This window comes from Contarinia nasturtii, unplaced genomic scaffold, assembly GCF_009176525.2.
Source record: "Contarinia nasturtii isolate CC-2019 unplaced genomic scaffold, AAFC_CNas_1.1 Cnas_scaffold_4084, whole genome shotgun sequence".
Classification (NCBI taxonomy): domain Eukaryota; kingdom Metazoa; phylum Arthropoda; class Insecta; order Diptera; family Cecidomyiidae; genus Contarinia; species Contarinia nasturtii.
In genome coordinates, this window is record NW_022201380.1 from 242787 (window position 1) to 270737 (window position 27951).

At 34.8% G+C, this 27951-nt stretch overlaps 10 protein-coding genes across 12 annotated transcripts; 7 read left to right on the forward strand and 3 right to left on the reverse strand.

The window, feature by feature from the left end:
* Window positions 1-642: 642 nt before the first annotated feature.
* On the forward strand, window positions 643-4223 carry LOC116350390. The gene is made up of 5 exons (XM_031782177.1): window positions 643-716; window positions 1571-1981; window positions 2096-3078; window positions 3171-3939; window positions 4010-4223. The coding sequence occupies exons 3-5, from the start codon at window positions 2398-2400 to the stop codon at window positions 4195-4197; spliced, it is 1638 nt and encodes a 545-aa protein (XP_031638037.1). The 5' UTR covers window positions 643-716; window positions 1571-1981; window positions 2096-2397; the 3' UTR covers window positions 4198-4223.
* Window positions 4224-4949: 726 nt separating this feature from the next.
* Window positions 4950-7575, forward strand: LOC116350406 (BTB/POZ domain-containing protein 6-A-like). Its single transcript, XM_031782197.1, has 3 exons — window positions 4950-5092; window positions 5953-6020; window positions 6123-7575. The coding sequence occupies exon 3, from the start codon at window positions 6134-6136 to the stop codon at window positions 6914-6916; it is 783 nt and encodes a 260-aa protein (XP_031638057.1). The 5' UTR covers window positions 4950-5092; window positions 5953-6020; window positions 6123-6133; the 3' UTR covers window positions 6917-7575.
* Window positions 7576-9013: 1438 nt separating this feature from the next.
* On the forward strand, window positions 9014-10345 carry LOC116350299. Its single transcript, XM_031782053.1, has one exon. The coding sequence runs from the start codon at window positions 9014-9016 to the stop codon at window positions 10343-10345; it is 1332 nt and encodes a 443-aa protein (XP_031637913.1).
* Window positions 10346-11285: 940 nt separating this feature from the next.
* Window positions 11286-12659, forward strand: LOC116350300 (BTB/POZ domain-containing protein 6-B-like). The gene has a single exon (XM_031782055.1). It carries the CDS (start codon window positions 11286-11288, stop codon window positions 12657-12659), a length of 1374 nt encoding a protein of 457 aa, XP_031637915.1.
* A 4217-nt stretch (window positions 12660-16876) lies between these two features.
* LOC116350327 (cyclin-dependent kinases regulatory subunit 2-like) lies at window positions 16877-17627 on the reverse strand. The gene is made up of 2 exons (XM_031782085.1): window positions 17395-17627; window positions 16877-17262 (listed from the first exon to the last, which is right to left on the reverse strand). The coding sequence occupies exons 1-2, from the start codon at window positions 17451-17453 to the stop codon at window positions 17043-17045; spliced, it is 279 nt and encodes a 92-aa protein (XP_031637945.1). The 5' UTR covers window positions 17454-17627; the 3' UTR covers window positions 16877-17042.
* Window positions 17628-17978: 351 nt separating this feature from the next.
* Window positions 17979-21128, forward strand: LOC116350366 (transmembrane protein 216-like). 2 transcript variants are annotated; one of them, XM_031782143.1, is made up of 6 exons: window positions 17980-18395; window positions 18461-18505; window positions 18603-18611; window positions 18730-18762; window positions 18834-18896; window positions 18965-21128. In XM_031782143.1, the coding sequence occupies exons 1-6, from the start codon at window positions 18338-18340 to the stop codon at window positions 19174-19176; spliced, it is 420 nt and encodes a 139-aa protein (XP_031638003.1). In that variant the 5' UTR covers window positions 17980-18337; the 3' UTR covers window positions 19177-21128. The 2 variants fall into 2 exon arrangements, with proteins under 2 accessions (XP_031638004.1, XP_031638003.1); XM_031782144.1 differs by lacking the exon at window positions 18603-18611 and having other exon boundaries at window positions 17979-18395.
* LOC116350365 lies at window positions 20222-22739 on the forward strand. Of its 2 annotated transcripts, XM_031782142.1 has the most exons (7): window positions 20222-20232; window positions 20305-20390; window positions 21680-21901; window positions 21985-22029; window positions 22114-22155; window positions 22220-22282; window positions 22340-22739. In XM_031782142.1, exons 3-7 carry the CDS (start codon window positions 21844-21846, stop codon window positions 22552-22554), a joined length of 423 nt encoding a protein of 140 aa, XP_031638002.1. In that variant the 5' UTR covers window positions 20222-20232; window positions 20305-20390; window positions 21680-21843; the 3' UTR covers window positions 22555-22739. The 2 variants fall into 2 exon arrangements, with proteins under 2 accessions (XP_031638002.1, XP_031638001.1); XM_031782141.1 differs by lacking the exons at window positions 20222-20232; window positions 20305-20390 and adding an exon at window positions 21209-21324 and having other exon boundaries at window positions 21412-21901.
* Window positions 22740-23160: 421 nt separating this feature from the next.
* Window positions 23161-24626, forward strand: LOC116350381. Its single transcript, XM_031782165.1, has 5 exons — window positions 23161-23544; window positions 23617-23661; window positions 23760-23792; window positions 23875-23937; window positions 23999-24626. The coding sequence occupies exons 1-5, from the start codon at window positions 23487-23489 to the stop codon at window positions 24211-24213; spliced, it is 414 nt and encodes a 137-aa protein (XP_031638025.1). The 5' UTR covers window positions 23161-23486; the 3' UTR covers window positions 24214-24626.
* LOC116350380 (hydroxysteroid dehydrogenase-like protein 2) lies at window positions 24493-26487 on the reverse strand. Its single transcript, XM_031782164.1, has 5 exons — window positions 26260-26487; window positions 26017-26180; window positions 25847-25938; window positions 25643-25764; window positions 24493-25542 (listed from the first exon to the last, which is right to left on the reverse strand). Exons 1-5 carry the CDS (start codon window positions 26271-26273, stop codon window positions 24714-24716), a joined length of 1221 nt encoding a protein of 406 aa, XP_031638024.1. The 5' UTR covers window positions 26274-26487; the 3' UTR covers window positions 24493-24713.
* A 510-nt stretch (window positions 26488-26997) lies between these two features.
* LOC116350382 lies at window positions 26998-27945 on the reverse strand. Its single transcript, XM_031782166.1, has 2 exons — window positions 27887-27945; window positions 26998-27821 (listed from the first exon to the last, which is right to left on the reverse strand). The coding sequence occupies exons 1-2, from the start codon at window positions 27904-27906 to the stop codon at window positions 27443-27445; spliced, it is 399 nt and encodes a 132-aa protein (XP_031638026.1). The 5' UTR covers window positions 27907-27945; the 3' UTR covers window positions 26998-27442.
* Between the last annotated feature and the right edge of the window lie 6 nt (window positions 27946-27951).

Consider the following 27951-nt stretch of genomic DNA (forward strand, 5'->3'; position numbering starts at 1 on the left):
TCATGAAATTTTAACCAAAAATAAAGGTGCCTCCCATACAAAATTTTCGATTTTTTATTTTTGAGAAAAAAAATAAAAATTTTGTATGGGAGGCACCTTTATTTTTGGTTAAAATTTCATGAAACTTTGTGATATTGTTTATTTTGGTCATAAAATAAGATTCACAAGTTTTCATGGTGATTGGGTCACTGCAATTTTTCATGATTTTCCAGAAAAATGTACCTCCTTTCCTTTCAAGTCGCTGTCTTATATGGAATCGCAAGTTGAAAATTTCTTCATATCTTGAATCTGGGGACTATAAGACATGTTTTTCCAAGTGGCCATAAAATTATGCCAAAAATGTTCCACCCTAATTGGCACTTCCCGAAGCAAAAAATTTTTTATAGCAAAATGTGTCTAATGTCAAAATATTGAATTAGCATTATTGATATGAACTGAGCCTTATGACATTTGACGTTCATTTCATTGGTTTTCGTAATGTCATAATCGCCGCTTCATCCATACCGAGAACATGTTTATCGTTGTGAATACCAAGTTTACGACATAAGCTACAGCAGTGTTAATTCCAATTCAACGTTTCAATTATTCTACGATTTTGTTAATAATTCATATTATTTTCGATATACGGGCGTTTTGTATCAATTTATTCCGAATTGTTCAACACTTGATCGATCGATTGATCCGGAGTCCAAGCAGATTGTTGAATTTAAATCACCGTGAGTAAACTTAATTTACAGTGAAAATTAAAGTGAAAAATATTGGTGAATTCATCGGTAAAAATTATTATTTTTGATGAGAAATTGCCAGCGAATACACGATTTATTCAAAATTTGAATTACTTGCTTATTCTATGCAGTTATTCATCTCCTTCTTATTGTGAAATTCATTCTTATTTCATAGCATGACATATAAGCCATTTGTAACGTGAAATATATTTAAACTAGTCCAATAATTATTTAACGTTGAACATATTAACAGTAACATTACATTTTATGAAAAAAGTAATGTATTTCACAATTATTCTGCAGTACATAATTCTGTTGCGTGAGGTGGTGAAATTCATTTCAAGCAGTGATACCCATTTTGAATTGGTTCCATTGTTTAGAGAAGAGAAACAATAACTCGCTTATCAAAGAAATGTGTTTAAATGTTTTTTTTCTCTCTAAATCACTGCCATTGTTATCAATCCGAAGATTTTTGTCATTTTTCTGTGTTGCATCACTTTGTGTGTGTACCAAAAAAAGCGATAGATTCGTGTTTTGTTGTCGTTCGATCAAATTGAATTCGAAATATATGTGAATATTTGTGTGGATTGGTTAAAAGGATTTTTCACTTTGATCGTATGTTTTGCATCTGTGCATTCGGTTGATATTTTCAAATTACATGTGAATGCTTTTATTTCAGTGCTGGTGCACATTTTTTTTCAATGTATATATTTTTTTATATACTTTTTTTCGATCGAACATTGTTTGATGTGAAAAGTCGTCACTTTTAAATTATATGGATCAATGAAAATTCAATACAAATTCGTTTTCAAACTAAATCGAATGTGTGTGTTTTTTTTCAATAGGAAAATGGCGAATCGCTTCAAGCCATCCATACCAGCGAAGGGAGAAACGAAGGACGAAATTACGACGATCAAATGTGCGCTGAAGACAATCATTCGCCCACAATTCCAGCAAGCATTGATGAGCAAAATAACGGACCTGAGTTTGCAAGCCACTTCAATTTCCTTTTTGGGCTCATTACTGTTCTTGTACGAGGTGCAAAAGGCGTACGAGCATAGGCCTTGAGAATAATGATTTCGCATTCTTTGGTGGAAGTGGAGAAAAAAAGATCCAACTCTGCTTTAACCAAGTGCTATGGCATAACAATCAGCCACCGAAACCGAAGTCGACGTACAGACCACGAGGAAAAAAGCCACGAGGACCACGACCAGAGCTGCCACGTATCGACCCTGAATTCAAAGCAATTGTCGAAGGTAATAAATAAAAATAGTTGATTTATTAAACAATTAAACCTCCTTATAAAATAGCGAGTTTTGACTACACAGTACACAATTTAGTTGAATTTGAAAAACATATTTTATTTTTAGGTCTTGACGACTATCATGGTATCGATTGGCCCAACAACAATGATTTCAACAATGGCCTAAAGCATATCACCAATCAATACACAGACAACGTCGTCACCAACTCAACAACGCATCCTGACAAAAAGATCACCCAGTACTTGAGACTAAAAGTGTTCGAATTGAACACAGACGGAGAAGAGGACGCAGAGAAATTTTTGCAAAGTGACATCGAAAGTGTTGTAAAACTGATCATCAAAGAAAAAAACATCAGAGTGCCAATTCACGATCCAAACAAACTCGAACGGTGTGGCTTTTTGTATGACATGGTGAACGACCTGAATGTGTTTCCAGAAATCGATTTGCATGACCTCACGACTGACGAAAAACATTGGTTTAAGGCCATGCCAATGTTCCTATCTATGCAACGCGAGATAGAAGAGTACAACTTGGAGTGGCCATATCAGCACCGATCCAAACGAAAGAAAAGAAAGCGCAAAAAGTCAAAGCGTCGCCCCAAGCGCAAACAAATGCTCGACGATCCAAACTTTCGGCCATTCATCCGGAATTTAGTAGTGGTGCCGATGTGTGATTTTCGCCGAAAGCACTACAAAATCGATTGTTCAAGCATGCACCAAGTGTTGTCTTCGCAAGAATTGCTACCGAAAGTGGAAGTTGAAAACAAAAACGGAACAACAAGCATGGTAATTCTTCCACAAAAGGATTTCAACGCTGCGCGTGATCATTGGTGGAATCAGTATTTCTACATGCGGAAAATTCGGCGATTCGTGCGTGGAAAAAAGAAGTTTGATTTTTCCATAAACACCGATGGAATCGCTGTGTCTCTGCAATACTCGGCCAAGAAGAAGACGAATAACACAGAATACGACCGTTCTCGCATCGTTGAAATGATTTTGGATGGCAAATTCGAAAATTTTGCAGGCGTTGATACAGGCTTGAAAAGTTGGAACACCACAGTGACACACAACATTATAACTGGCACCGAAGTAAGTTTTTACATTTATGTTGTATATGTATCAATGGAAGATAGACCGCGTAAGTGCTAAAATTCAATAACTATTCATTTATTTATTTTCAGACCAACTTCGTAATGTCGAGTAAGCAGTTTCACTGGAAAACAGGCCAAAACGTGCGAAATGCCAAAGCAAAGCGTTGGACCAAAAAGTTTACCGAAGAGGAGCGCCGAGACAGAGAGAACCGTGAGCTGTACCCGGTGATGCCATCACCAAAAGGGTCACATTGGCTGGACTACATCAAGCACCGAATCAAGATGATGAAGCATGGAATCTGCGCTTACTCGACTGCCAAGTACACTCGACTCGCCTTGGACAAACACATCAAAAGTAGTAGTGTTGTCGACAATTGGGTGGAAAAGGTTACCGATAAGCAGCCGACTTTGTTTCTTTTTGGTGCTGATGGCGAAGTACCACCTGACAGCCGAATAAGTATCAAAAAGCACGTGCGGTGTCCAGGGGTTCGTTTGACTTTGAGGTCAATAAAGAAACGTCGAGATTGTGCCATAGAGCTGGTGGACGAATGGGGATCATCTCAAACAGACGCAAGATGTATGAAGCGATTCCAAAACCAGCCCAAATCGGCCAGATTCAAGAAATGCCGGTGCATACCCGACGCCAGAACATTGCTGCCAATAAAAATTGTGTCAAAGTTGGGCAAGAAGGATCTATCGGAATTTCGATTGTTGCAACGCGCCATGAACGAAGCATTGGAAGAAAACGAGCCTTTATTGTCAAAAGTAAAAAGTTACTATAAAAACTGGCAATTAAACCTCGAATGCTCTGTGACTTGGCATCGTGACGTCGTGGCTGCTAAGAACATTCTGCTGAAAGGTAAGGCTAATTGACGATACAATTGCGATTGAATGATTGCTTAAGAAGATTCATTTGTTTGATTTTTCAGGACTATGGACATTGCTAGGACTTCCGATACCGGATGCGATCAATAGATATAAGGCCCGCGATGCTGTCGCTGAGGCCGCCGAAGTAGCCGCTGATGTCGCTGAAGCAGCTGCTGCTGCTGCCGCCAACGTAGATAATGATGTAGAAATGTTCGAGTACGACCAGCAGCCAGCTGATCATGCTGTCTAATCAGCACAACGCAAACAAAAAAAAAACAATTGTAACATTAGTTACTAAGGCTATCCCGACCATGTGGGATAGTAGCGTAGCAAAAGGTTGACACCCCATTTGGTTGTTGTTGACTGCGCAGGAGTACAAATGGGGCGTTTTTTCTTTGTAAGTAACATTCAATTTTGAAAACAGTTTTTTGCTTCGGGAAGCGTGACCATCAGTCGATGCTTTGTGTAAATGTCATGATTTGTCTTAGAATTTTTTGCACTTTTAATTAACGACTACCATTTTTTTATTTTCAGATATGAGAAACACCCTAATGTACATTGGACAATTTGTTGGAAATGATCAACAAATCTATTTCAATAAAGTGATATTCGTCGGTTGTGAATGTCCTCTTTTAAAGGGACCAATTGTTCATCTGAAAGAAGGGACATATATTTCAAAGGCAAAATCTTCATTTTATCCGCCTTCAATAAAGAAAGACTGGCTCAAAATTTAATTTTTCTCCATCAACTAATCTATCTAGGTGAACAAAAAAACGATAAAAAGCATTTTTATTTTTAATAAACTTTTTAATTTCAAAACAACCAAATGTGTCAATATAGTTTCGAATTTGAAAATGTTACATTTTCATCACTACTGAAGCATTAGACGAACACACTGCAAATGTGCACATCATAAAAGATTTGATCGCACCCATTAGCGGTACTGTCAAGAGAACTTTTTGTGTTGCGCCATTCTAACGCTTTCTCAAACGAAGTATACACGCTAAACAGCACTTTGTCCTCCGCCATTATTCTTTGTTAAGTTGTTTGTTTTGCTCAAAACAGTTAAACTCGATAAAATCAAAGTTTTTCTAGCAAATTGTCCATTTATTGACTATAGTGTGTGAAGAAAATTTTCGAGAAAAGTAAGTAAAATATCTGAAAATTATTCTCACTTATGACAAAAAATTCGTGGTAATTTTACTATTGATTATGATCATTATTGCTGTAATTTTCCACTACTTGTGAGTTCTTAGAATTTTGTCGGAACTACTCCTTCAATTAGTTGAAATTACCACAAATATATCCATTTCTGCATATTTTTTTCAAAATTAAAAGTATTCAAAATCAATGGCATTCATAGTCAAAGGTTACGCATGATTTTTTTATTCCGTCTATTCTGAGGTTGAATGAGGCAAAAGATATTTGTGAATTTCGCAAAATGCCGTCCGCCATTTTTCTTAGTTGATTTTTTTTGTTCATAAAATTCAATATTCCGTATTTCGCACAAAAATCGTGGTAAAAATCTAGTTTTGCATTTATTTCTCCGTGGTTCAAAAATGTCATCGAAATAATTAGTAAAATCGAGAAAAATTCAAACGAAAATAATGCGTCGTAATTTCTGTTCGGATCAAGTAATATAATTTTTCCATGGCCAACTCCGTTCTTGGAATTTAGTCTCATGAACACATGTCATAACCTTTGCTTGCACAGTAAGGAATCTTTTGTTTCAAAATGTAAGCCATATGCTGAGCTTTGAATTTAAATTCAAATAGTTTTTGGTGGATGGAATCAAGACAACTCGAATTATTGGCGTACTTTAATCAATTTGGTTTTTGGTTTGAACAAAATATTCACACAATTTCCAATCAAATTACATTCAATGAAATTGTCTATTTTGGATTTTATTCTAGCTTTGTTCTTTCTCAATCGCTCAATAAAAGACAAATACAAAGTCTCATGGCCAAACATTCTTTTATTTATTCCAATTTTTCCCTCATTTCAGTCGACTAACAAGCAAAATTAGAACCAGAATTCAAACGAGACTTTCGTTAAATCCGACGTACGGTGAACGTAAGTATTCGACAATGTTTGCTTCACTCTATACATTTTGTTGGAGAGAGTAATTGAAAGATCCCATTACTCATTTCTTCTTCAATTGTTCTTTGTTTATAGCTTAACTTACAATGGCAGAAACACCAAATTCGATCGTCTACAAGAACGTGGTGCCGTGGCGTGGCTGCGAAAAGCTCTATTTAGATACTCGTACGGCTGATGTGTTCTTTGTTTTTGGTTCTTCACGTGAAAATGTTGTGAAGGTTCCAGCGCATAAATGCATACTTTCTGCGAGCAGTCCAGTATTCGATGCAATGTTCTTTGGTCCTGCCCGGGAAATAGGCAACACAATAACCATCGTTGATGCATCGCCCGACGAATTTAAAGAATTCCTGCAATTCTTCTATCTCAGTTCAGTTCGATTGACGGTTGGCCACAAACCGAGAATCATGAATCTCGGTGAAAAGTACATGCTGAACGTTTGCAAAAAAGCATGCACCGAACTGTCGAAAGCAACATTGACCATGGAAAACATGTGTTTGGGTTACGAATTGGCCATTCTCTTCAATCAAGATGATCTGAAGGAATATTGTGAAGCGAAAATCAGCGAAAATCCAATGGAATTTTTTAAATCCCAAAGCTTCTTGGATTGTGAACCGAATTTGCTGCGTTACATTTTGCAGTTGGACTCGTTGAAGTGCGATGAATCAGTTGTATTCGATGGTTGTATGGCATGGGCCAAAACTGCCTGCATTCGAAAGGGTCTGGATGGGAATAATATGCAGAACCTTCGATCCGAGCTTGGCGATCTCTTTTATGAGATTCGATTTGGTGACATGACACTCGAAATGTTTAATGCTTGCGTCGATTTGTATGAAGGACTTTCGAGACATTATCGGAATGATTGCAAATGAAAATTTCCATCCAGCAAAATTTAGTCGGAAGTTGCGCTCATTGGTGTGTGACCGGGTTGATCATCTCAAATCATATACGGTAGAGAGTTATAAGGATCTTGGACCAATAGGATGTGATTATACTGTGTTTACATCAAATCGTCCACTTTTACTGACCAAAATTTGCTTCAGCGATTTTCTGTTCCAAAATGAAACTGTGAAACGTATCAACGTCTCATTTGAAGTGAATGGAAACGATTTTTCAACTAAAGATCCACGCCATACTAACATTTTCGGTCGCGTGCTTATTCAATTGCGTAAACTTAATGTAAATCCAAGAGAAGAAACACTGGTGGAGCTTGAAAAACCAATCGTCATCATGCCAAATGTCCTTTATACAATCGCTTTTGCTCTTGAGCCAAAATACCAGAGCACGTTTATCAAAAGTTTTCTGATCCACAAAAAAAAAGTTGATATTGGACACGGTACCATCATCGAATTTCATGATCTCCATCAAATTGATTCGAATGTTAGAAATGATACTTCTCTATCTGGACTGGTCACAAAACTCCACTTCCGAAACTACAAAGTATAAAGTACTCGAATGCGTACTCAATCCATTTCAAATCGATTTTTTCTACCAAACTATCAATTTATTCGGAGTAATTTTGCTTTGAAAAAATCCAAAACATTAATTTCAATAAGTGATTCTTCTATAATCTATATTCATATTTAATTTAAAAACTTAATTCTAAAACCATCATTCATTTACTATTAAAATATCGGAATTTCTCTTAATTTTAAAAAATAAGCAAAGAACTTCCAATTAAAATGTAAACGAATCGTTTCAATAAATTCCAATCGGAACCCAAGTGTTTTCTTTCATTTATTTTTTCTTTCAGCAAGAGAAAGCGCAAACTGCTTGATGAGAAAAGTGAACGTGGTAAATATCTAAAATTCAGAAAATTTATTTGAAATTTGGCTATAGTCTCTATATTGACTATAATAAACTAATATAGATATCAGGCTACTTTTGATGGTGAGCCAATGAAAATTTACACCAATTCCATCTGTAACTTTTCTCTGCTGCTTCCAATACACTAAATCAACTCTTGCTTTACATACTGGCTGACTTATATAATATGTTTATGTGCAATTAAATCAACTGGCCTAGTCGACTAAATATGAGAGATTTTCTTAATACATAAAAAAAGTTTTGTGGTCAAGAACAATAGTAGCTTACTCTATAGTTCAGTAATTTTTGGTGTAGGGCGGCGCCACCGTATGTACATAGAAATTTACATTTAAACTAACGCCATCTAACGTGTTTGATAATTTTTTTCCCCAAAAAAGTGGCACTATAACCCGTCTTTGGTCAAGAACATTTGATTATTTGATGTAATTTTTTTGAAAAAAATATTCAAATTTCGCACCCAAAACGATTAATCAAAAGTCAGAAGATCAGTCACAAGAATCACAACGATTTATAAATTGAAACAAAATGCTCGTTCAAAAGATCAAAAATTTCCGCAGAACAATAAAAATCGGCATTGAACTAATTGTTCTTCAGTGTTTAAAATGACACGTAAATTTTCCCTTATTCAAAATGCATCTATTTTTACCAAACGATTTGTTGTTTACGTTCATTCACACCCTCACCTTTATTACAGTGCAGTGAGTTCAACACAGTTCGGTGATCCATGAGTTTTACTTAATTGTTGATAAGCACTGACTCATTGATGTGTGTATCAAAATTTCACAGACAGACAATAAAATGCCTTTGTTGGACTTTGTTATCTTATGTTATTATCAAAATGGTTAATTTCGGGCATTACTCGGAAATCTTATCGTTTGTAAATGCTGGGTAGAATGCAAGCATCACTTCATTTGGTATAAATATCGCTGCAATTGTCGTACAATCGTATTCAAAGTATTATCATTGAACACTTTTGTTCTAATACCATTTTGCGAGTTTATTTTTTTGGCAAATATTAAAAAGAAACAAATCTTCAAATTCAGTAGATAATTGTGGTGAAACAGTATTAATTGAAGCAAATCATATCAAAACAATATTGAATTTATAAATTTCAAAAGAAAGTGGAATCACGAAGACTGAAAATGGATCAAACTTCAATCGTCTACAAGAATGTATTGCCGTGGCGTGGCTGCGAAAAACTGTATTTGGACTCTCGTACAGCTGATATATTTTTCGAATTTGCTCTGGAAAGTAATGAATGTGTCAAGGTTCCAGCGCATAAATGCATTCTCTCAGCGAGTCCAGTGTTCGATGCAATGTTCTATGGTCCCGCCCAGGAAATGACAAACACAGTAACCATCGTTGATGCATCGCCCGACGAATTTAAAGAATTCCTACAATTCTTTTACCTCAGTTCAGTTCGTCTGATGGTTGAAAATAAGCCGGCAATCATGAATCTCGGTGAGAAGTACATGTTGAACGTTTGCAAGAAAGCATGCACCGAACTGTCGAAAGCAACATTGACCATGGAAAACATGTGTTTGGGTTACGAATTGGCCATTCTCTTCAATCAAGATGATCTGAAGGAATATTGTGAAGCGAAAATCAGCGAAAATCCCACGGAATTTTTTAAATCCCAAAGCTTCTTGGATTGCGAACCGAATTTGTTGCGTTACATTTTGCAATTGAATTCGTTGAATTGTGATGAATCAGTTGTATTCGATGGTTGTATGGCATGGGCCAAGACCGCCTGCATTCAAAAGGGTCTGAACGAAAATGATATGCAGAACCTTCGATCCGAGCTTGGCGATCTCTTCTACGAGATTCGATTTGGTGGTATGTCAACCAAAAAGTTCAATGACTATGCCGACACGTTTGAGGGGTTATTTTCCATGAAAGAGTTCCGAGACATTGTGGCCATGACTGCGAATGTAAATTACCGTCCACCAAAATTCAATCGAAAGCCACGCTCATCGGTGTGTGACCGGGTTGATCGTCTTGAATCACATTCGGCCGAGAGTTACATGTACGACGGCGCAAGTGGCGTTGATTACACTGTATTCTCATCGAATCGCTCAACATTATTGACTAAAATTTGCTTCAGTGACTTTATATTCAACGATGATAAAGTACATCAAATCAGTGTAAGGGTTTCAGTGTGCGCTCTGATTAAGGGAACGCGTTTAGACAATAAAATTGTACCGGCTCACATTTTAACGCGTCAAATCGATGTAAATCCAAGCGAAGAAACATTGGTGGAGTTCACAAAACCAATTGTTATCAAAGCAGACATGCAGTATAGGATCACGTTTGAAATTGAAAAGGCATACCAACATGTTTTATGCAAGAATTTACTGGCTCATAAAGAGAAAGTCGATATAGGAGATGGAAATATCATCGAATTTCATGATCCAGGCATATTTTTCACCAACAAAAAATTTGGACTGTTGACACAATTGCACTTTAGGAACTAACATTTGGGCATATGTATAGACATGTATTCGCATATATTTCTACTCAATTTTTCGAATTTCTACTTTATGTCGCTGTGATGTTTATCCATTTCGAATTATCAGTAGCAATTAACAGTATTTTTAGAAATGTATCTATTAAGCTTGAAGTATCTATTTTTGGTAACATTCTTTTTTAAATTGGGCGAAAAAAATTGTTTCATAGTATGAATCATACATTCATTGGTTTTACGACGAAATTGTGAGCATTTTTATTTTAAAATGATATTAAACAAAAGCAAAATAGTAGAAACATTTGAAGAGACTCGATTTATTTCGGTTGAATAAATAAAATGATAAAATCCAATTGGAGACAAATGAACTTTTTGCTTTTTTATTTTGTTGCCATTCAGTAACAGATATGACTTGAAATGCAAAACAAGATATTCGATGCGAAGAAAGAACGAAAAAGTAAACAAACAAAATTTAAACGAATACCACTCTCCACCATGAATACCGTTTTACCCGCTAAGAAATTTGTTGCGGGTAAAATTACATTTTACCATGTGAATAAATACCCTCATGTTAAAATGGCATTTTACTCTGATTACTTTGAATTTCAACATCTGAGTTTTCTGAGAACATGTAAACACAATCAATTCCATCGGTGACACATATGACAAGCATGTATGCATGTGTGTATAATACACAGAATATTAGTTATTCATCCTTTGGAACGGTCAACACATATTAAGCGACTGGAAGCGATTGTTGTGAAAGTCACATCTGCACAACTACATACAACATAATTTAATTGACGTTTCCTGTGTATTATGTATACTCTGTTCGCGTGCATCTCGTCTTCACATTCAGTGCACAACAGTATTGTTTTATTGGGCAAGCTGAAAAGTTCAAATTTATAAAAATCAAATTTTGTGGCTACAAAAGAGAATTTACGTAAAAAATGGCAAAACAGTCGACCTTAATTTCATACAAAAACGTATTAGTGTGGCGTGGATGTGAAAAACTGTATTTGGACGAACGAACTGCCGATGTGTTCTTCATCTTTGAATCTACGACTGAAAATGTAGAAAAAGTTCCCGGTCATAAATATATTTTGTCGTCGATCAGTGAAAAATTCGATGCAATGTTCTATGGTCCGAACAAGACAGATAGTGACGTCATCATGGACAACACACCAGTATCTTCTGAAGCATTCAAGCAATTTTTGCAGTTTTTCTATCGTCATACGGTCAATTTATCAATGGAACATGTGGCTGAAGTGATGGACTTGAGCAAAGAGCACATGCTTCATGATTGCATCACCGCCTGCATTGATTTGTGCAAAGAAAGTTTATCTACCGACAATATATGTTTGGGATACGAATTGGCGATTCTTTTTGAGCAAGAGGATTTGAAGAAGTTTTGCGAAGAGAAAATCAACGAACATCCAACCGAATTTTTTCAATCAAATGGTTTTTTGCTATGTCAACCGAATTTATTGCGTTACATTCTACAGTTGGGTTCATTCAAGTGCGATGAATCACTCATATTTGATGGTTGCATGGCATGGGCCAAAGCTGCCTGCATTCAAAAGGGTCTGTATGAAAATGATATGCACAACATTCGATCGGAACTGGGCGATCTTTTCTATGAGATCCGATTTGGTGACATGACACTGGAAATGTTTAATGCCCGCGTCGATTTGTACGAAGGACTGTTTTCAATGGAAGAATTCCGAGATATTATCAGAATGATTGGCTCAAAAGATTATCAACCACCGAAATTCAACAGAAACTTGCGGAACCGCAAACCAAAGCAACCGATTGAAAAACAGTTATTGTGTGACCGTATCGATCGATCGGAAATTGGTTTAACCGAATATCGCAAAAATTGTGTCCCGACAGTGTTCTCAACGAATCGACTGCTTTATCTGAAGGACATTTACTGTGGTACATTGTTCGATGAAACCAACACGCATGCAGTATGTACAATGCAAGTGGGTGAACTTATTGATGTATTTGAAGAGTTTCGGAGTGTCAACTATTGTTGTCAGATTAATTTGAACTCAGTAAGCGAAACGAAAATAGAGCTACCAACACCAGTTGTCATCAAGCCAGATGCCATCTATGGAATTGTGTTGCAAATTGGATTGAATCATAAACATGGTCATAAATACCGAAGTTGCCTCAAACTAAAGCACGATGTTCAATTGGATGACGGTATTGCTATCAGGTTTTATGATATTGAAAACGATTTAATAAATAATGGACCCATGTGCGATTTGGTAACCAAATTGAATTTTGAACGGCAGAATGAAGACTACGCAATGTGCTGATTTCTATAATGTTCGCAGAATAATTCGGTTTTTTTTTTTTTTTTTCGACAGTAAAATCATGATTTCATGAGTTCCAATTGAAAAACTAATCATAAAATATGTAGTAGATAAGTGAATTCAAAATAAAATGGATCCAACAATTTTGCATTTCAATTAAATCAACAACAGCATTTTTATTTGTTTTTATAGGACAGAAGCATTCGAAGCGAATCGATTAATAATAACATATTGACTTTTCGTTCTTTCTTTCTAATAACAGACGCAGTCTGCAAATAATTGCAGTGATTGCAAAACAAGTTATGTGATGCGAAGAATGGAGGATACAGAAAACCAAAAAAAGCAATCGCTACTCACACACGCGAACGTAGACAAAACAAACAATAAATTTTTTGATCGGTGTTTGTTCGAAATGGAATGAATGATCGCACACATGCAATTGTATGTGAATGGTCAAATTGATGCTTCATTTAATACTTCAACGATGGAAGTTCCATTTGCGGCATATGCCTATATGAGTGTATGTTATTGCTTTCTTTAGAAATTCATTCTGACATACCAAACGACTGGAAGCGATAGTTCTAAAAGTAGGAATACATTCAAAATATACGTTTTTCTTTTTTCAAAATTTTTCCAGATTTTCTATCGTCGTACGGTAAATTTATTTATACATACTTATTTTCAACGGTTGTGCATATCTTGATGCATTTATTTAGAATGTAGACTTATCTTAGTGTATTCATTTCAAATTGATGTGAATAGAATAGTCCATGAAAAAAGTTTACCCTGATTTTTGATTGAAATTTCTTAAAATTTGGTTTGAGATTATGTGTTTTAATAAGAAAATAAGATTCACAAGCTTTTATTTTTTAACAAGATTAACAACAAGGTTATACGATAATAAATTTCTAATTCGTAAAATTCAGCTGGTTTAAGATTAAATGGTCATAATACTTCAATTAAACTGTTTTGAATTTATCCTAACACAACTGATTTAAGGATTTAACAAACCGATAAAACACACATTTTATTAAATTGCCTTCGATCGTGACCGTGCAATCGGTTAACATTGCAATGGAGCTCAGTCTTCTTCCTCACTATCTCTGTCCGAAATCATGAACAATCTTCTAAACGGGAGCGTGGGCATGAGTAGAATGTTTTTCATACATATTTCGGAATTTCATGGGCAAATAGTTCTCGTTTGTGTCTACTAGATGTCAGAAACCAGATACTTGTGTAATTTTAGGAACAAAAACATTGCAATTTTGAACTAATAAAAGATATGGAAATAAAATAATAAATTCCAAATGTGTTCTTAATCTTGTTTCCCTTCAGGTACATCAACAGCTTGCAATGTATTCATGCGATGAATGCACGACAAAAAAAAAAAACAAATAAAAACAAACGTTACTCATTCAAACGAATATCATAAATGAGATAGCGATAATAACAACAAAATATGATCGGTGTTTGTTCTAAATGGCAATTCCCTAGGGGTTGTACACCGTTTGTAAATGAAGAATATACAGCAAATCCACGATTCTCGCTATTCTTACAATTCTCACTATTCCGACGATTCCCAAAAATTCAATGATCTAGTTTATATTCTGGTTGTACAGTATACACACAACGATAGCATTTAATTTGAATCTAAAACATTGAAATTTAATTTTTTTGTAATTTTGAGAAATTTGAATTAAAAATTAACACAAATTTAACATTTAAATTGCCAATGACTACATATTTTGTGTACGTATATAAGTTCGTTGTTCAAAACTGTCAAAACACGACCAACGAACTTATATATACATTGACAGTTTTATAAATGAACTTATTTATATTCATAAGCCGTACAACAATTAAAATAATTTTAGTTCATAAATTTGATACAAATTATAACAAAAAATATTTAATTTCCAATGTTTTCAATAAATTAAAATTGCTTCATTAAATTTTTAAACCAATTTTAGTAAAAAAACACGAACCGTTTTATGCTAAAAACCAAATTCGACGATTTCCACTATTCCGACGAATCCGACTGTTATTTACGAATCCGAAGCAAATGACGATTCATAATCCGAGTGTCCAACCCCTAGGCAATTCCATTGTGGAATAAATAATCGCACACATGAAAGTTGCTTGCGAATAATCGTAAGTGTCGTATTCATTCGTCTTTTAGAACTTCCATCTATCATATATCATATGTACACTCACACTTATTAAAAAATGACTGGAACCGATAGTACTAAATGTCAGAATTTCACAATTATGATCAAAGATTGCGATTGAAAAGTCCTTTGTGTTGCACATTTAATAGTCTGATCTATATCTTATGAGAATTGTCTTAATATTCAGTGCGTATTCGTAGTTTTTTGATCAATAGCTGTAAAATTTCAAAGTAACAAGCACTCAAATCGTAAGAATTTACGTAAAAAAGAAAATGGCAAAAAACTTGGGTTCAATTACTTACAAAAATGTGTTGCCGTGGCGTGGCTGTGAAAAGTTGTATTTGGACGAACGAACTGCCGATGTGTTCTTCATCTTTGAATCTACTGAAAATGCAGTAAAAGTTCCCGGTCATAAATATATTTTGTCGTCGATCAGTGAAAAATTCGATGCAATGTTCTATGGCCCGAACAAGACAGATGGTGACGTCATCATGGACAACACACCAGTATCCTCTGAAGCATTCAAGCAATTTTTGCAGTTTTTCTATCGTCATACGGTCAATTTATCAATGGAACATGTGGCTGAAGTGATGGACTTGAGCAAAGAGCACATGCTTCATGATTGCATCACCGCTTGTATTGATTTGTGCAAAGAAAGTTTATCTACCGACAATATATGTTTGGGATACGAATTGGCGATTCTTTTTGAGCAAGAGGATTTGAAGAAGTTTTGCGAAGAGAAAATCAACGAACATCCAACCGAATTTTTTCAATCAAATGGTTTTTTGCTATGCCAACCGAATTTATTGCGTTGCATCCTGCAATTGGATTCATTGAAGTGCGATGAATCAATTGTGTTCGATGGGTGCATGGCTTGGGCCAAAGCTGCCTGCATTCAAAAGGGTCTGTATGAAAATGATGTGCAGAATATTCGATCTGAACTGGGTGACCTCTTCTATGAGATTCGATTTGGTGACATGACACTCGAAACATTTTATGCTCGTCATCGTTTGTATAAAGGTCTTTTGTCGATGGAAGAACTCAACGATATTCTTGGAATGATTGCTTCAAAGGATCATCAACCACTGAAATTCAACAAAAACTCACGCAATGGTGCACCAAAGCAACGGAATGGAAACGTATTATTGTGCGATCGAATCGATCGATCTGATGTAGATATAATGGATTACGAAAATATTCAACAAACAGTTTTTGCTTCAAATCGATTACTTAATCTGAAAGAAATTCACTGTAGTGAATTCTTTAATAAAACTAGCACCCATACATTATGCACAATGAAATTAGGTGAGGCCCAAGAAGAATATGTTAGAATGAGTAATCCGATTTATTGTTGTCAGGTTACTCTGAGCTCATTTCAAGAAACAAAAATACTCCTGCCGATACCTGTACTTATCAAACCAGATGTTAAATATGGTATAGAATTTGGATTTAAAAATTATGCTAATGGTGCTGGCGTTGAATATTGTTACCATAATTGTGTTAAGCTTAAGCCAGAAGTTCGAATGGATGACGGTGTTGTTTTAAAGTTTTTCGCAAGTCGCTCACTTAATGGTCAGTACTTTGAATCAACGAATGGTTTGGTAACCAAAATGTGTTTCGAACTGCAACCAGAAGACTCAATGCATTGATTGATTTCTCAAATAACAAAATACATAATACATGTGTTGACAGAATAATTCTACATCTTTAAAATCTCCATTCCAAAAAATAACATAAGCATTTCATGGGTGCAATTCGAATAATTACAGTAGAAAAGTAGTCTCAATAAAATCCCCCAAAAAATAACTCAAATGTCACTCTCCCAAACAATGTGAATAAAAACTCTCTTCATTTGCTATGTAATTAAAAAATGCATTTGTTTCTTTTTATTGAACAGTTTAAATATACAATGATCTCAAGAAATATCCGATCCAAGGTTTTTCGAAGGATCATGGTGTATCGTATCAACTTTACTTAGTTTGAATTCAAACCATTTGAATTATCCTCAATTTGAATCTATCTTGAAAGAATTATAACTGTATAAAATATCGGTTTCTTGGTACAAGCCAATTCTGGACGAATTGTCATATATATATTCTTATCGTGCACTATCTCTTTGTTTTCTTACAATTTTTCTTAAATCAACTTTTATATAAAACAATTTCAACTCGAAAGTTGCATTTAAGTAGTGAATTTTGCTGGAAATTCCAATAGATTTTTACACCGTTTGCATGGACGATGTAGATGCGGTCGTGGTATTTTCCGATTGTTCCTTTGGCAATGGTCGGCGAAACAACAGCACATGTGGCTCTGGAGCGTGAAGCATGTAATGAACCCAGCCGGGACTCTGTTGAACGCCCAAATTTCGCCATTCCGTTTCGGTCATCAGATGCGATTTGGGTACTTGACGGGCCAAATCATTCGGCAAAATGACATGTCTGAAATGGAAACAAACGACTTTTGTTAGAAACATTCGGAAACATTCCAGTCAAAAATTCACAGGATTTTGTATTGGAAAGGAGGTAAATTGACAATTGGTTCGTTGGTTCGTTTTGTTGTGACTACATTACCTGTATTCGTACTGGTTGTCATAGTACTTTTCCGAGTATTGAATTTGATCGGTCAACATGGTTGAGTAATGAAAACTGGCAAAAAGTACACGCTGCAAAGTCGCTTGATTCAATGCTTTTACTATCGTTTAATTTGTCGTTGAATTTGGTTTTATTTTCGTATTAATTCAGAGAGAAAACAAATATTTTGCCGCACAAAAAGTGTATGATATTCAGAATATAAACATTGAAATTTTGACAGCTGTCAGTGTTTGAAATACATACACATTTGAAGCGATGAATTGTCGGAATGAACTTTTTAGTACTCAATTCAGTTGATGGAAATTTAAGCGAATTTTAATTCATTTCAACGATTTTTTTCATTTTCAATTTTATTTCCAACGAAAAAAGTATTTTTTTTTCTGCTTTTTTCCATCTTTCCGTGTTAAAAACCAGTACATTGAACCTCAAAACTGTTTCATCAACGCTGTACTAAAATTCGCCCAAAACCGAATGAATGAATCCGAATTCATTTACTTTCCAACGATGTGCGATGTGTGTATGTATGTCAGTATGTGGTGTTTGGTTGTGTGCGTTGATATGTCCATAAACAAATCACCTAAAAATAGATTGAATGGACGACAGTTCATCGATGTGAAAAGTATTCACACAAACATTCTCATTCTCTCGCTCTTTTTGACATTGTTAAAATCCATTCGGAAAATCGTCGAAAAAATCAAAATCATTTTGCCATTGTCATCAATTTGAAATAAATCAGAAGAAAAATCATTTTGACAATTTGGCGCAAAGTAAAAAAGTTCAGTTCGATCTCCGTACGGCCAATGCAGAAAATGTGTCAAAAGTAAATACAAATTTGGTGCGGTAAGAGCGAGAGAAGAGTGAGATAGAGAAAACAACGGGATTTTTTTCAAGTGGATCGGATCTAGTTGGACATCAGTGAAAAATGGTCGATGCCAGTTTAGCATACGAGATCCTAATGTATCTCAATTCATTCTATTTTGGTAAGCGACAGTAAAAAAAACTCGATTTCTTTCACATTGTAATCTGTCTGTGAATGCTATTTTAGGGTTATTGGCCTTTGTCGAGCTTGGAGTCTTTATTTACAAAATGGGTAAGTTCCACCAGTGTCATTGACTGGTTATGACCTGATCTAAAGCTATGGATCTAAATAATTTCTTTATTTTCTTAAATCCACCGTCCGTCCACAGTGAAATTGGGTAAACAAAAATTATCTTTCTATTATTTAATAATTGTTATTGATTATTTTTCGATTATTTGTCGATTACTTATCGATTATTTCCAATTAATTCTTTTCTTTTGTGATTCTCCCCTTAGGTAAACGCTATGAAGCATCGGTGCTGCTCTGGGGTAAGTCTCGTCTCATTTTGATTGAACCAAGCAGTGATTTTAATCGATAATTTTTGTCCATATATTTTCAGACATTGGATATCTATTTGGAACGTCATTGCTCGAGACAATACGAATCTACTTGGGTAGAAAGAGTGGGTGTCTAAACAATTCCATAATCATAAAATCCAATCTAATTCCAAATTTTTTTTTTCCCCATCAGGTTCACTGAGTCGACATGGTTGGCAGGTTATTGTGTCGGTAATATTGACGTTGCCATGTATGGCAGGCATGTGGTATTTGATTTATTTTCAAGAGGTTGCAATTTATTTGGAAATAATCTTGTGTGCCTTGGAACTAATGCTACAGTTCACCGAAATTGTATATGCAATATTATTCACATTTACCGCATGCCGTCCACGCACATACACCTAACATTTGGCCAACAGCACCGACACAACAATTCAACAGCTGGTTGCCATGCGAACTACGTCTACCAAACAAAAACACATCTGAACCACAGCAACCAACAACAACAACAATAAGCACGTGCTCGTGTTAATGGGGTCGCACGGTGTTGATTATCAAAGAAAAAACACTTTGAATAATATACAATTCTAGTCGAATTCTAGTCAGATAAGCCATCAGTTTTTTCACCGTTTTAATGCTACACATAAAACTCATTATTTTTCCTTTAGTCAGCAAGCGTAATTTTTTTTATATAACGTTTGATACATTAAAAATAGAAAACGGCAGCTTTAATACATTTTTACATCAACATTTTACTTCAGCAGAAGAGGTTGGAGTGTTACAAGCGACCAATGACAAGTTAGAAAAAACACATTTTTTTGGAACACGAATGTGAACGAGCAATATTATGGAAAATATTTCGAATAATCGACAATTTAATTGATTCTAATTTGAAAACAGCCGAAAGGCTGATGCATCGGTGTTCAATTTTCACGAACTAAAGGGGAGAGATTATAAAAACACGAACAAATTCCAAGCAAATTTTGAAAAATTTAGTAAAAAAAATCTTAACGGTAACCAAGTGATGAGGGGTAATTTTTAAGCCCATGGGTGGGTAATTGTGACCCTCTGGATCCTCGTCTTTTTGTGAGACAACCGAACTGAGAATTTCGAAAATTGATGCCATTGCTTCCGATACCGTCGAGATTTCGAAATATTTTGATAAACCGTTCACCGAGTTTCGTTCGGTTTACTATTTTGTCAGACGGCGAATATTGCTCAAAGTATTTCCCTTCGAGTTTAAGAGTTTCATAAAAAGACGTTTTAATTAATATATTACAAAATAATTTAACCCATATCTGTGGTCTGACCCAGTTATCCAAAAAATGTGTTGTTTTTATCTCGTAATCGTCAAATTTTTCGAAACTGAAACAATTCGGCTAAGGTCACATCAAATCATATGGCATTTAATTTACGGTTAACCAATCACAATCGAACAATATCGTTGACATTCTAACTGAGGTGAATTAAGTGTGAATTATTTTTTAAAACATTTAATATTTTAATAATATTGTACTACCTATTAAACTCAAGGAAACAATTAGGTCCAAACTATTCGAGAAAATGTAACTCAGAGAGCTTCACACATCTAATATTACATCTGAGCCATGATATTGATAGTGAGAAATTTGTTCATAGTTTATAGTCACTTGCAACGAATATGGAAATAGGCGATTTTTTCAGCAAACAAAAATTTGTAATTTTTTTTCAGTGAGGTCAACTGGATTAAAAATTGTAATTTTTACCAAAAAAATTCTTATTTTTCGTATAAATTCAAATTTTTTTTGTAAAAAACATACACTTAAAATCTTCTTCTAATCAGTGATTTTTGGAAAAGAAGAATATTTTAAAAAAATATCGGTTATTGATAAAAAATCAATCGGTCGGGTCGGTAAGACTTTTTTTCCATCAAAATTACCAAGAAATTCCACTGAAAGAGTTTCATTCCAACGGCCACCCCGAAAAAGTCGTCTATTTCTCGCATGAAGTAAAAAATTATTATTAAAAATGTACCCCCTAAGTATTAGGATCGATTTGATTTACTTTCATTCCTTTTCAATATGAAATATTTACATATATGTAAAAATTCTAGTCCAAAAAAAATGTATGCCTTGTAGTGCCATTAGGGAATGTCCTCAAAGCACAATGGAAATCAGTGAGAAAATGGTAATCAATTTGAATCGTGTCTTTGAATTAGTCTGTAGTCCTGAACCAATTTTTTTCTTTGGCGCCATCCATTGACGATGCCGTCGAAAAATAGAAACAATTCCAAAATCCTCTTGTAGAAATTTAAAAAAACAATAATAATCATGTGGTTTCCTCGTAGAATATAAAAATACATCCACGATAGTATTTAATCTTAATTGTTTTCAATGTGGTTTCTTAGTGTGGTTTCATTTTTCAAACAGCCTTTTGTTTGCTGGTCTCCCATTCTAAAGTCGTGATTTTTTTTCTCTCGTTTTGTATTTATATATGACCGTAAAAAAATTAAAAAATAATAAAACATTTCATTTTGACAAATAAAACGTCCTTTGGAGCAGTTCCTTTGAAAAAGTTAGTCGCTAAACAGTCGTTTGATTCATTTTTGTTTGTTTATTTCGATTTTACATTCCAATGATTTCGTTTACATTCTATTGATAGACTACAATCAGTTTGGGCACGTGTGTATGGACGGTTGGTGTGGTTGTGATGGTGTGCGTGATATATCCATAAACAAAGCAACTAAAAATAGACTGAATGGAAAACACGTAAAAAAAGCATTCACACAAACAGTTTAGTTTCTCGCTCGTTTGTGCTCTGTCATTGATGTGATCGCATTTTTTTTTTTCTGAATAAAAAAATTTGGCATTTTTATCATCAAAGTTACTAAAACAGCTGATAAGAAATTAAAAAAAAAATTGTCATTTAGACAGTTTGGCGACTAGTGGAAAATCGGATTATCTCTTACTATATATACCAACAAAAAAGTTGCTACGGATTTAGAACGAGAGACGAGCGTGAAAAGCGAAAGGGAGAGAGAGCAAAGATCGATTTTTTTTGGGCGAATCGCAATAATTCGGACATCGGTAAAACATGGTGGACGCCAGTTTATCGTATGAAATTCTAATGTATCTCGACTCATTCTATTTTGGTAAGCAAAGATCTCATTCATTGTTATTGAAATTGACCGTCTGTCTGCTCTATTAACTGTCTGTTACTGTGATGCTATTTTAGGTTTATTGGCTCTTGTCGAGTTGGGTGTATTCTCTTACAAAATGGGTAAATTTACGTTTGATTTGCAATGCAAGTCCAAGTCCAATTATTAATTTTTTTCCATTCTCCCGTCGTCTCCTATCTTCACAGTGAAGCTGGGTCATCGTTATAATGCAACATGGATAATGTGGGGTAAGTGTCTTTCATCATTGTGTTCCTATGAACTTTTTTCAATCAATCCGCTTTTTCCGTACAGACGTCGGATTTTTATTGGGAACACTGTTCCTCGAGACAATACGTATCATTTTGGGAAGACAAGGTGAGTGTGTTTCACCTCAAATCCACCGTTCCAATCGATTTTCTCTTTCTTTCGCAGGTTCACTGAGTAAACATAGTTGGCAGGTGATTGTGTCGGTGATACTAATATTTCCATGTATGGCTGGCATTTGGTACCTGATCTACATTCAGAAAACTAACATTTATTTGGAAATCGTCTTATGCTCTTTGGAACTTTTGCTACAGTGCGTTCAACTTTTTTATGCAGCGATATTCTCAGTTACTGCATGTCAAAATCGTAACTCATATTACTAATATTTGGACTATGACATCAAAACAAACAAAAATTTAACATTTAACTCTAGTCAGTTAAGTTTCGATGCTTGTAGCCAAAACTCTAATAATTATTGTTCTCATTTTATACACAACTACAAGATAACGCGGATAAGTTCGCTCTATTTCTGCAAGGCATTTCTATTTTTCGACTACATTTATATATTTAACCGTTTATTATATATTAAACCATAAAAATCGAATAAACTGTTTCATTTTTATGAATACTACGAATGACGTCCTTTGAATGACAACAGTACCTTTGAGAAAGTCGGTCGCTGAACAGTGGTTGATTTATTTTTGAGTTTTATTTGTTTTACTTTCCACTGATTTCGTGTAATTTCACTGTCAGAGCACCGTTTATTTGGGCACGTGTGTATATGTGTATGGATGTCACCCAAAAATAAACTGAATGGAAAATCACGATGTCAAAAACTATGCATGCAAACAGTTTAGTTTCCATCGCTCTCGTGTTCTGTCATCGTTGTGATCGTTTTTTTTTTTTTTTGAAAAAAGGCAATTTTTATTGAAAGTTTCTGTCATCATTGTGATCGAATTATTTTTAAAAGGCTGTCATCGTTGTGATAAAAAAAATCATTTAAATTTATAATTGATAAGAAATCAGAAGAAAAATCATTTAGGATATATTTGACGTCAATTGAAAAATGTTGGTGTTCTGTTTCTGTGAAAAATCAGTTTACAATCGGTCGATGTAAAAATGTGTCAAAATTCGCTGATTTAGACCGATAAAAACAAGAGACGAGCGAAATAAAAAGAGAGTGAGAAAAATAGAGAGAACATCGGTGATACCATTGCTAAAGCATTGCTGTGATCACATAACCGGCACCAATTCTGATTTCGACCACGTGTTTTAAATTTTCGGTTGTATTGGATTACTTGGACATCGGATAAATATGGTGGATGCCGGTTTTGTATATGAATTTGTTCTGTATTTCAATTCATTCTATGTTTGTAAGTAATGATCGCATTCATTGTTATGAAAGTGGATATCTGCTCTATTAACTTTTTTATACTGTAATTTAGTCTTTTTGGTGGTTGTCGAGATAAGTCTATTTATTATCAAAATGAGTAAGTTGAAAATATTATTACTACTTCAATATATTAGTACTCACTAGAGTAAGCTCTATAGTATAATTAATTTCTTCAATTTTTTTTTTGGTTCTCAGTGTACTTGAAAAGCAAAGGTGATGTACTGCGGGGTAAGAGCTCTTTATTCATTGCAATTTTTCGATTTTTAAATCGATGATTTTTTCAATCAATATTTTTACTGCACTTTTACAGACATTGGAATTATGCTGTCAACATTATTGCTCGAGGCAATCCGAGTTCATTTGGGAAGAAAGGGTGAGTGTCTACAGTTTCCGCAAATCAAATCAAATTCACTGATTTGTTTATTCTTTCGCAGGTTTACTGAGTGAACATGGCTGGAAAGCGATTATTTCGGTTATAATGATATTCCCGTGTATGGCCGGTATTTGTTATCTGATTTTCATGCAGGGAATTAAAATTCGTTTGGAAATATTCTTCTGCTATGTGGAACTTTTGCTACAGTGCGTCCAACTTTTTTATGCAGCGTTATACACAGTTACCGCATGTCAAAATCGTTCATACCATCAGTAGCATCGACACAAAAATTCATATTTTGAACATGTTCAAAAGTGCACTCATCTCATGAGAGTCGAATATCATAGTAATTTAACTCAGGGAAAACAAAGAGGCTATCACTGTGTATTACAGGGAACTTCAGGTTTACAATCATTGTCATTCGAAAGTAATCATAAGATATGACAGAAAATCAGTTTGCTGATTCAAATAGGTCGAATAGAGTATTTGGCATCAGAGCCGTTGTCCGGTCAAGCATTACTTCAAAAAAAATTGTTTAAAGAAAACTGAATTGTCTACCCTTATCCAGATTCAATGTTTATTTTTATTTTCGATATTAAAATTATAACAAATCTCGATCATTTTCTCCCATTTTCGAATATCCTCTTCTTTTTTCCAAATCAATGCCGTTATATAAAAAAAATGTTTCCATTCAATAAACAATAACAATAAAAAAATTTGTTGAATTATTAATTTCCATCTCAAATACAAAAATACGTTCATAAATGTTAATATTTTTATAATTTTGATTTCAAGCTGCCCATCAATTTCTCCAGTTTCATAGCTTTCGATAAATCGCCGGTGATTTTAAGTTTGCCCGACATGAACGCCGACGTTGCTTTCAATTTACCCGAAAACATGTCGAAGAAATCATTCGATTTCATGGTCAATGTGGCTTCAGGTGTGACACCACCATCGCCTTTGCCGCAACTACCTTTTCCTTCTTTCAAATTGAGGAACCAAACACCAGCCTCATCACCTTTTACATTAAAATGATAAACAGCATCTACTTTTTGTACCAATTCTTCGCTCAAGTGGCTCTCAATTTTTTTGAATAATCCTTCAATTTGGCCCGGTGTAGCACCACTAGTTGCCTTTGAGAATACATTATTTATGGAAGTCTCTACATCCAAAAATGCATCTGGTACTAGATTATCGGCATTCTCCGGATGGCAGGCATATTGTATCATGTCAGTGACACCGGATTCCTTCAAAATTTCATCATCGATGAAAAAGTTGCCGGTCGTTGTTTTCGGATCACGACTTAAAATACAGTACGCAGCATCTGCACATATTTCCGGCTTACGCGAGTAAAGACTACTATTGTCACCCAATAACATTTCAACAGCTGCGGTTGCAATGGCTGTGCGTGGCCACAGCGCATTTACACCGATCTCACCTTTGTACTCGTGCGACATTCCTAGCACACACATCGACATTCCATACTTGGCAATGGTGTAAGCCACATGATTACCAAACCAAGTTGGGTTTAGATTTAATGGCGGTGACAAGTTTAGAATATGTGCATGATCACTTTTTAGCAAATATGGGATGCATTCTTTGGACCTGGAGAGTGAAAAAAATATGGGTGAAAACATCGGTGAAAAATGTTCAATGATTAATATAAGTGGTTTTTTGATGATTAAAATAAGTGACTCCGACTTACACAAGAAAAGTACCACGAGTATTAATATTATTCATCAAATCATATCGTTTCATGTCCGTCTGAAGTGTTGGTGTCAATGAAATTGCACTGGCATTGTTCACCAAAATATCAATGCCACCGAACTACAAAAACAACAAATTTGAGGTTAATTGTGACTCTGCCAAATGTCTGTCTTTAATTGACTAACATCAGAAGCCGTCTTACCTTTTCAACAGCACTCTTCACCACTGATTTAACCTGTTGTTCGTCTCTGACGTCCAAAATAAGTGGCAACGCCTTTCCGCCGGCTTCTTCAACTGCAAAACAAATATACAAAATATAGATCAATATCCAACTTTCACAAATGGCCTATTTTCGATCAATGCAATTCTTACTCTCTTTGGCCGCTGTATAAATGGTTCCCGGTAATTTTGGATGTGGTTCAGCTGTTTTGGCAGCAACTACAATATTTGCACCATCACGGGCTGCTTTCAAAGCAATCGCTTTGCCAATGCCACGAGATGCTCCCGTTATGAAAAGGGTTCGACCAGCTAATTTTCTATACACAAATGAAATGATCCAGTTCAACATTAAATAAAATATATAGAAAAGAAAAATAGTATTGAGCGAATACAAACCCAGTATTTATCATGTTGACCTAAAAAATACACTTTTTCACTGAATTTTTCGAATCTAGCCGTGACACTGAATATAAATATATGTTTTGTCTGATTTTTCGTAATTACGATCAAAGTTCAAATAGCGAACAAATTTCACTTGATAAACATACGTAAGCACACATATAGATTACCCGCTACCACATATTAACATGTATGCTTATGTTTTTATTAACTTTCTTGTTGATTTTGACAAGTGAAAACACACAAATAGATTTGACAGACGCGGATGAATAATTGAAATGGAATACAGCGACATCTATCGACTGCGAGGGGAATGCGAAATTCATTTTTAGTATAACGATTCGGTAGAAATAATGTATGTTTACTTGGTGAAGAAAAAGACATTGAATGAGGTATTGAAAACACAATTATTGAATTATTTAACAAAAAAAAAAGTTGAAAATGCCAAAAAATTACATGGCTCGATGCATTGTGGTCTATGTGTATTAACATGCGAGTGATTGATGTTAATCGATATTTATTGATTTTATTTGATATGGCCCGTGTTAAACCATTGAAGCCAATGATTTTTCAATGGGAATTTGAACCGGTCTACATCTCATGTAGTATAAAATACTAATTTGTTGCAAACAAACTAAAATATCTTTGATTTTACAATTGTCACTTACAAACTATACAAAACTACACGCGTAATACCTTTCGATATTTACACGGTGCGCGAATGTATTAATGACAAAACAGCTGAATTTGTTTATTTACATTTATTGACATTTGCCGCTTTTGTGTGTTGTTTACTGAATGAAAACAAAACAAATTACTTTTGAACATTCGTAAGACACACAGACATTGACGCAGTGTGTGTGTGTGTTAGAGAGAGTACTCTCGCTTGCTTCTTATCAACACAGAAAACACACGATTTTTGTTTGAATAAAATCTATTTTTATAAATCAACACCTGGAGCTTATACCTAATTTATTGAAAATTGGCCGAACTCAAATCAATTTAAATACTTTTGAAGCCGCAATTCTCTTTAAGAATTCAGATTATTAATTTCCGAAAAAATGTGAATTTTCGGGGAATGAACTTTTACTAACTTGATTTGACTACTTCTTGCTTTCATTTTAAATGGATCTAGATATTAAAAAGATTATGGATTTGTATTTAATGTTTCAATATATCTTTAATTGAAGTGCAGTCCGGATACTTCGTAGGAGTCTGGGCAAAACTTCTTTGCCATGATCGTGTAAAGCATGGGCGGTCCAGATTTCAAGATGTCAATATCACGCGTTTGACTGGTCCATAAATGGATTCCAACCGTTTCGTTTGTTATTTTCTTGAACGCTTCTTCGACAATTTGAGGATCTGTTTTGAAAGCTTCTTGTGGGTCTAATGGAAAGAATACGGTTCGTGGCGAAATCATAAGTCCATTGCAAAACTCTGGTCGCATCAAATCAAGCGCCTTTGGGTTATCAACCTTGCATATTCTTTGGATTGCTCGTATCACTGCCCCCGGTCCATTGAGAAGCCAAAGATTTGGATTATATTTTTCAATACTTTCTCTATTCACCAATGACAAAACCAAAATTATTACAAATTGTTTGCACGAATTAAATGATAAACTAACCTTAAAATCATATCGATCATTCCATGTCCAGTTCCATTCGAAGCGAATCCGAGAACGGAAGCATT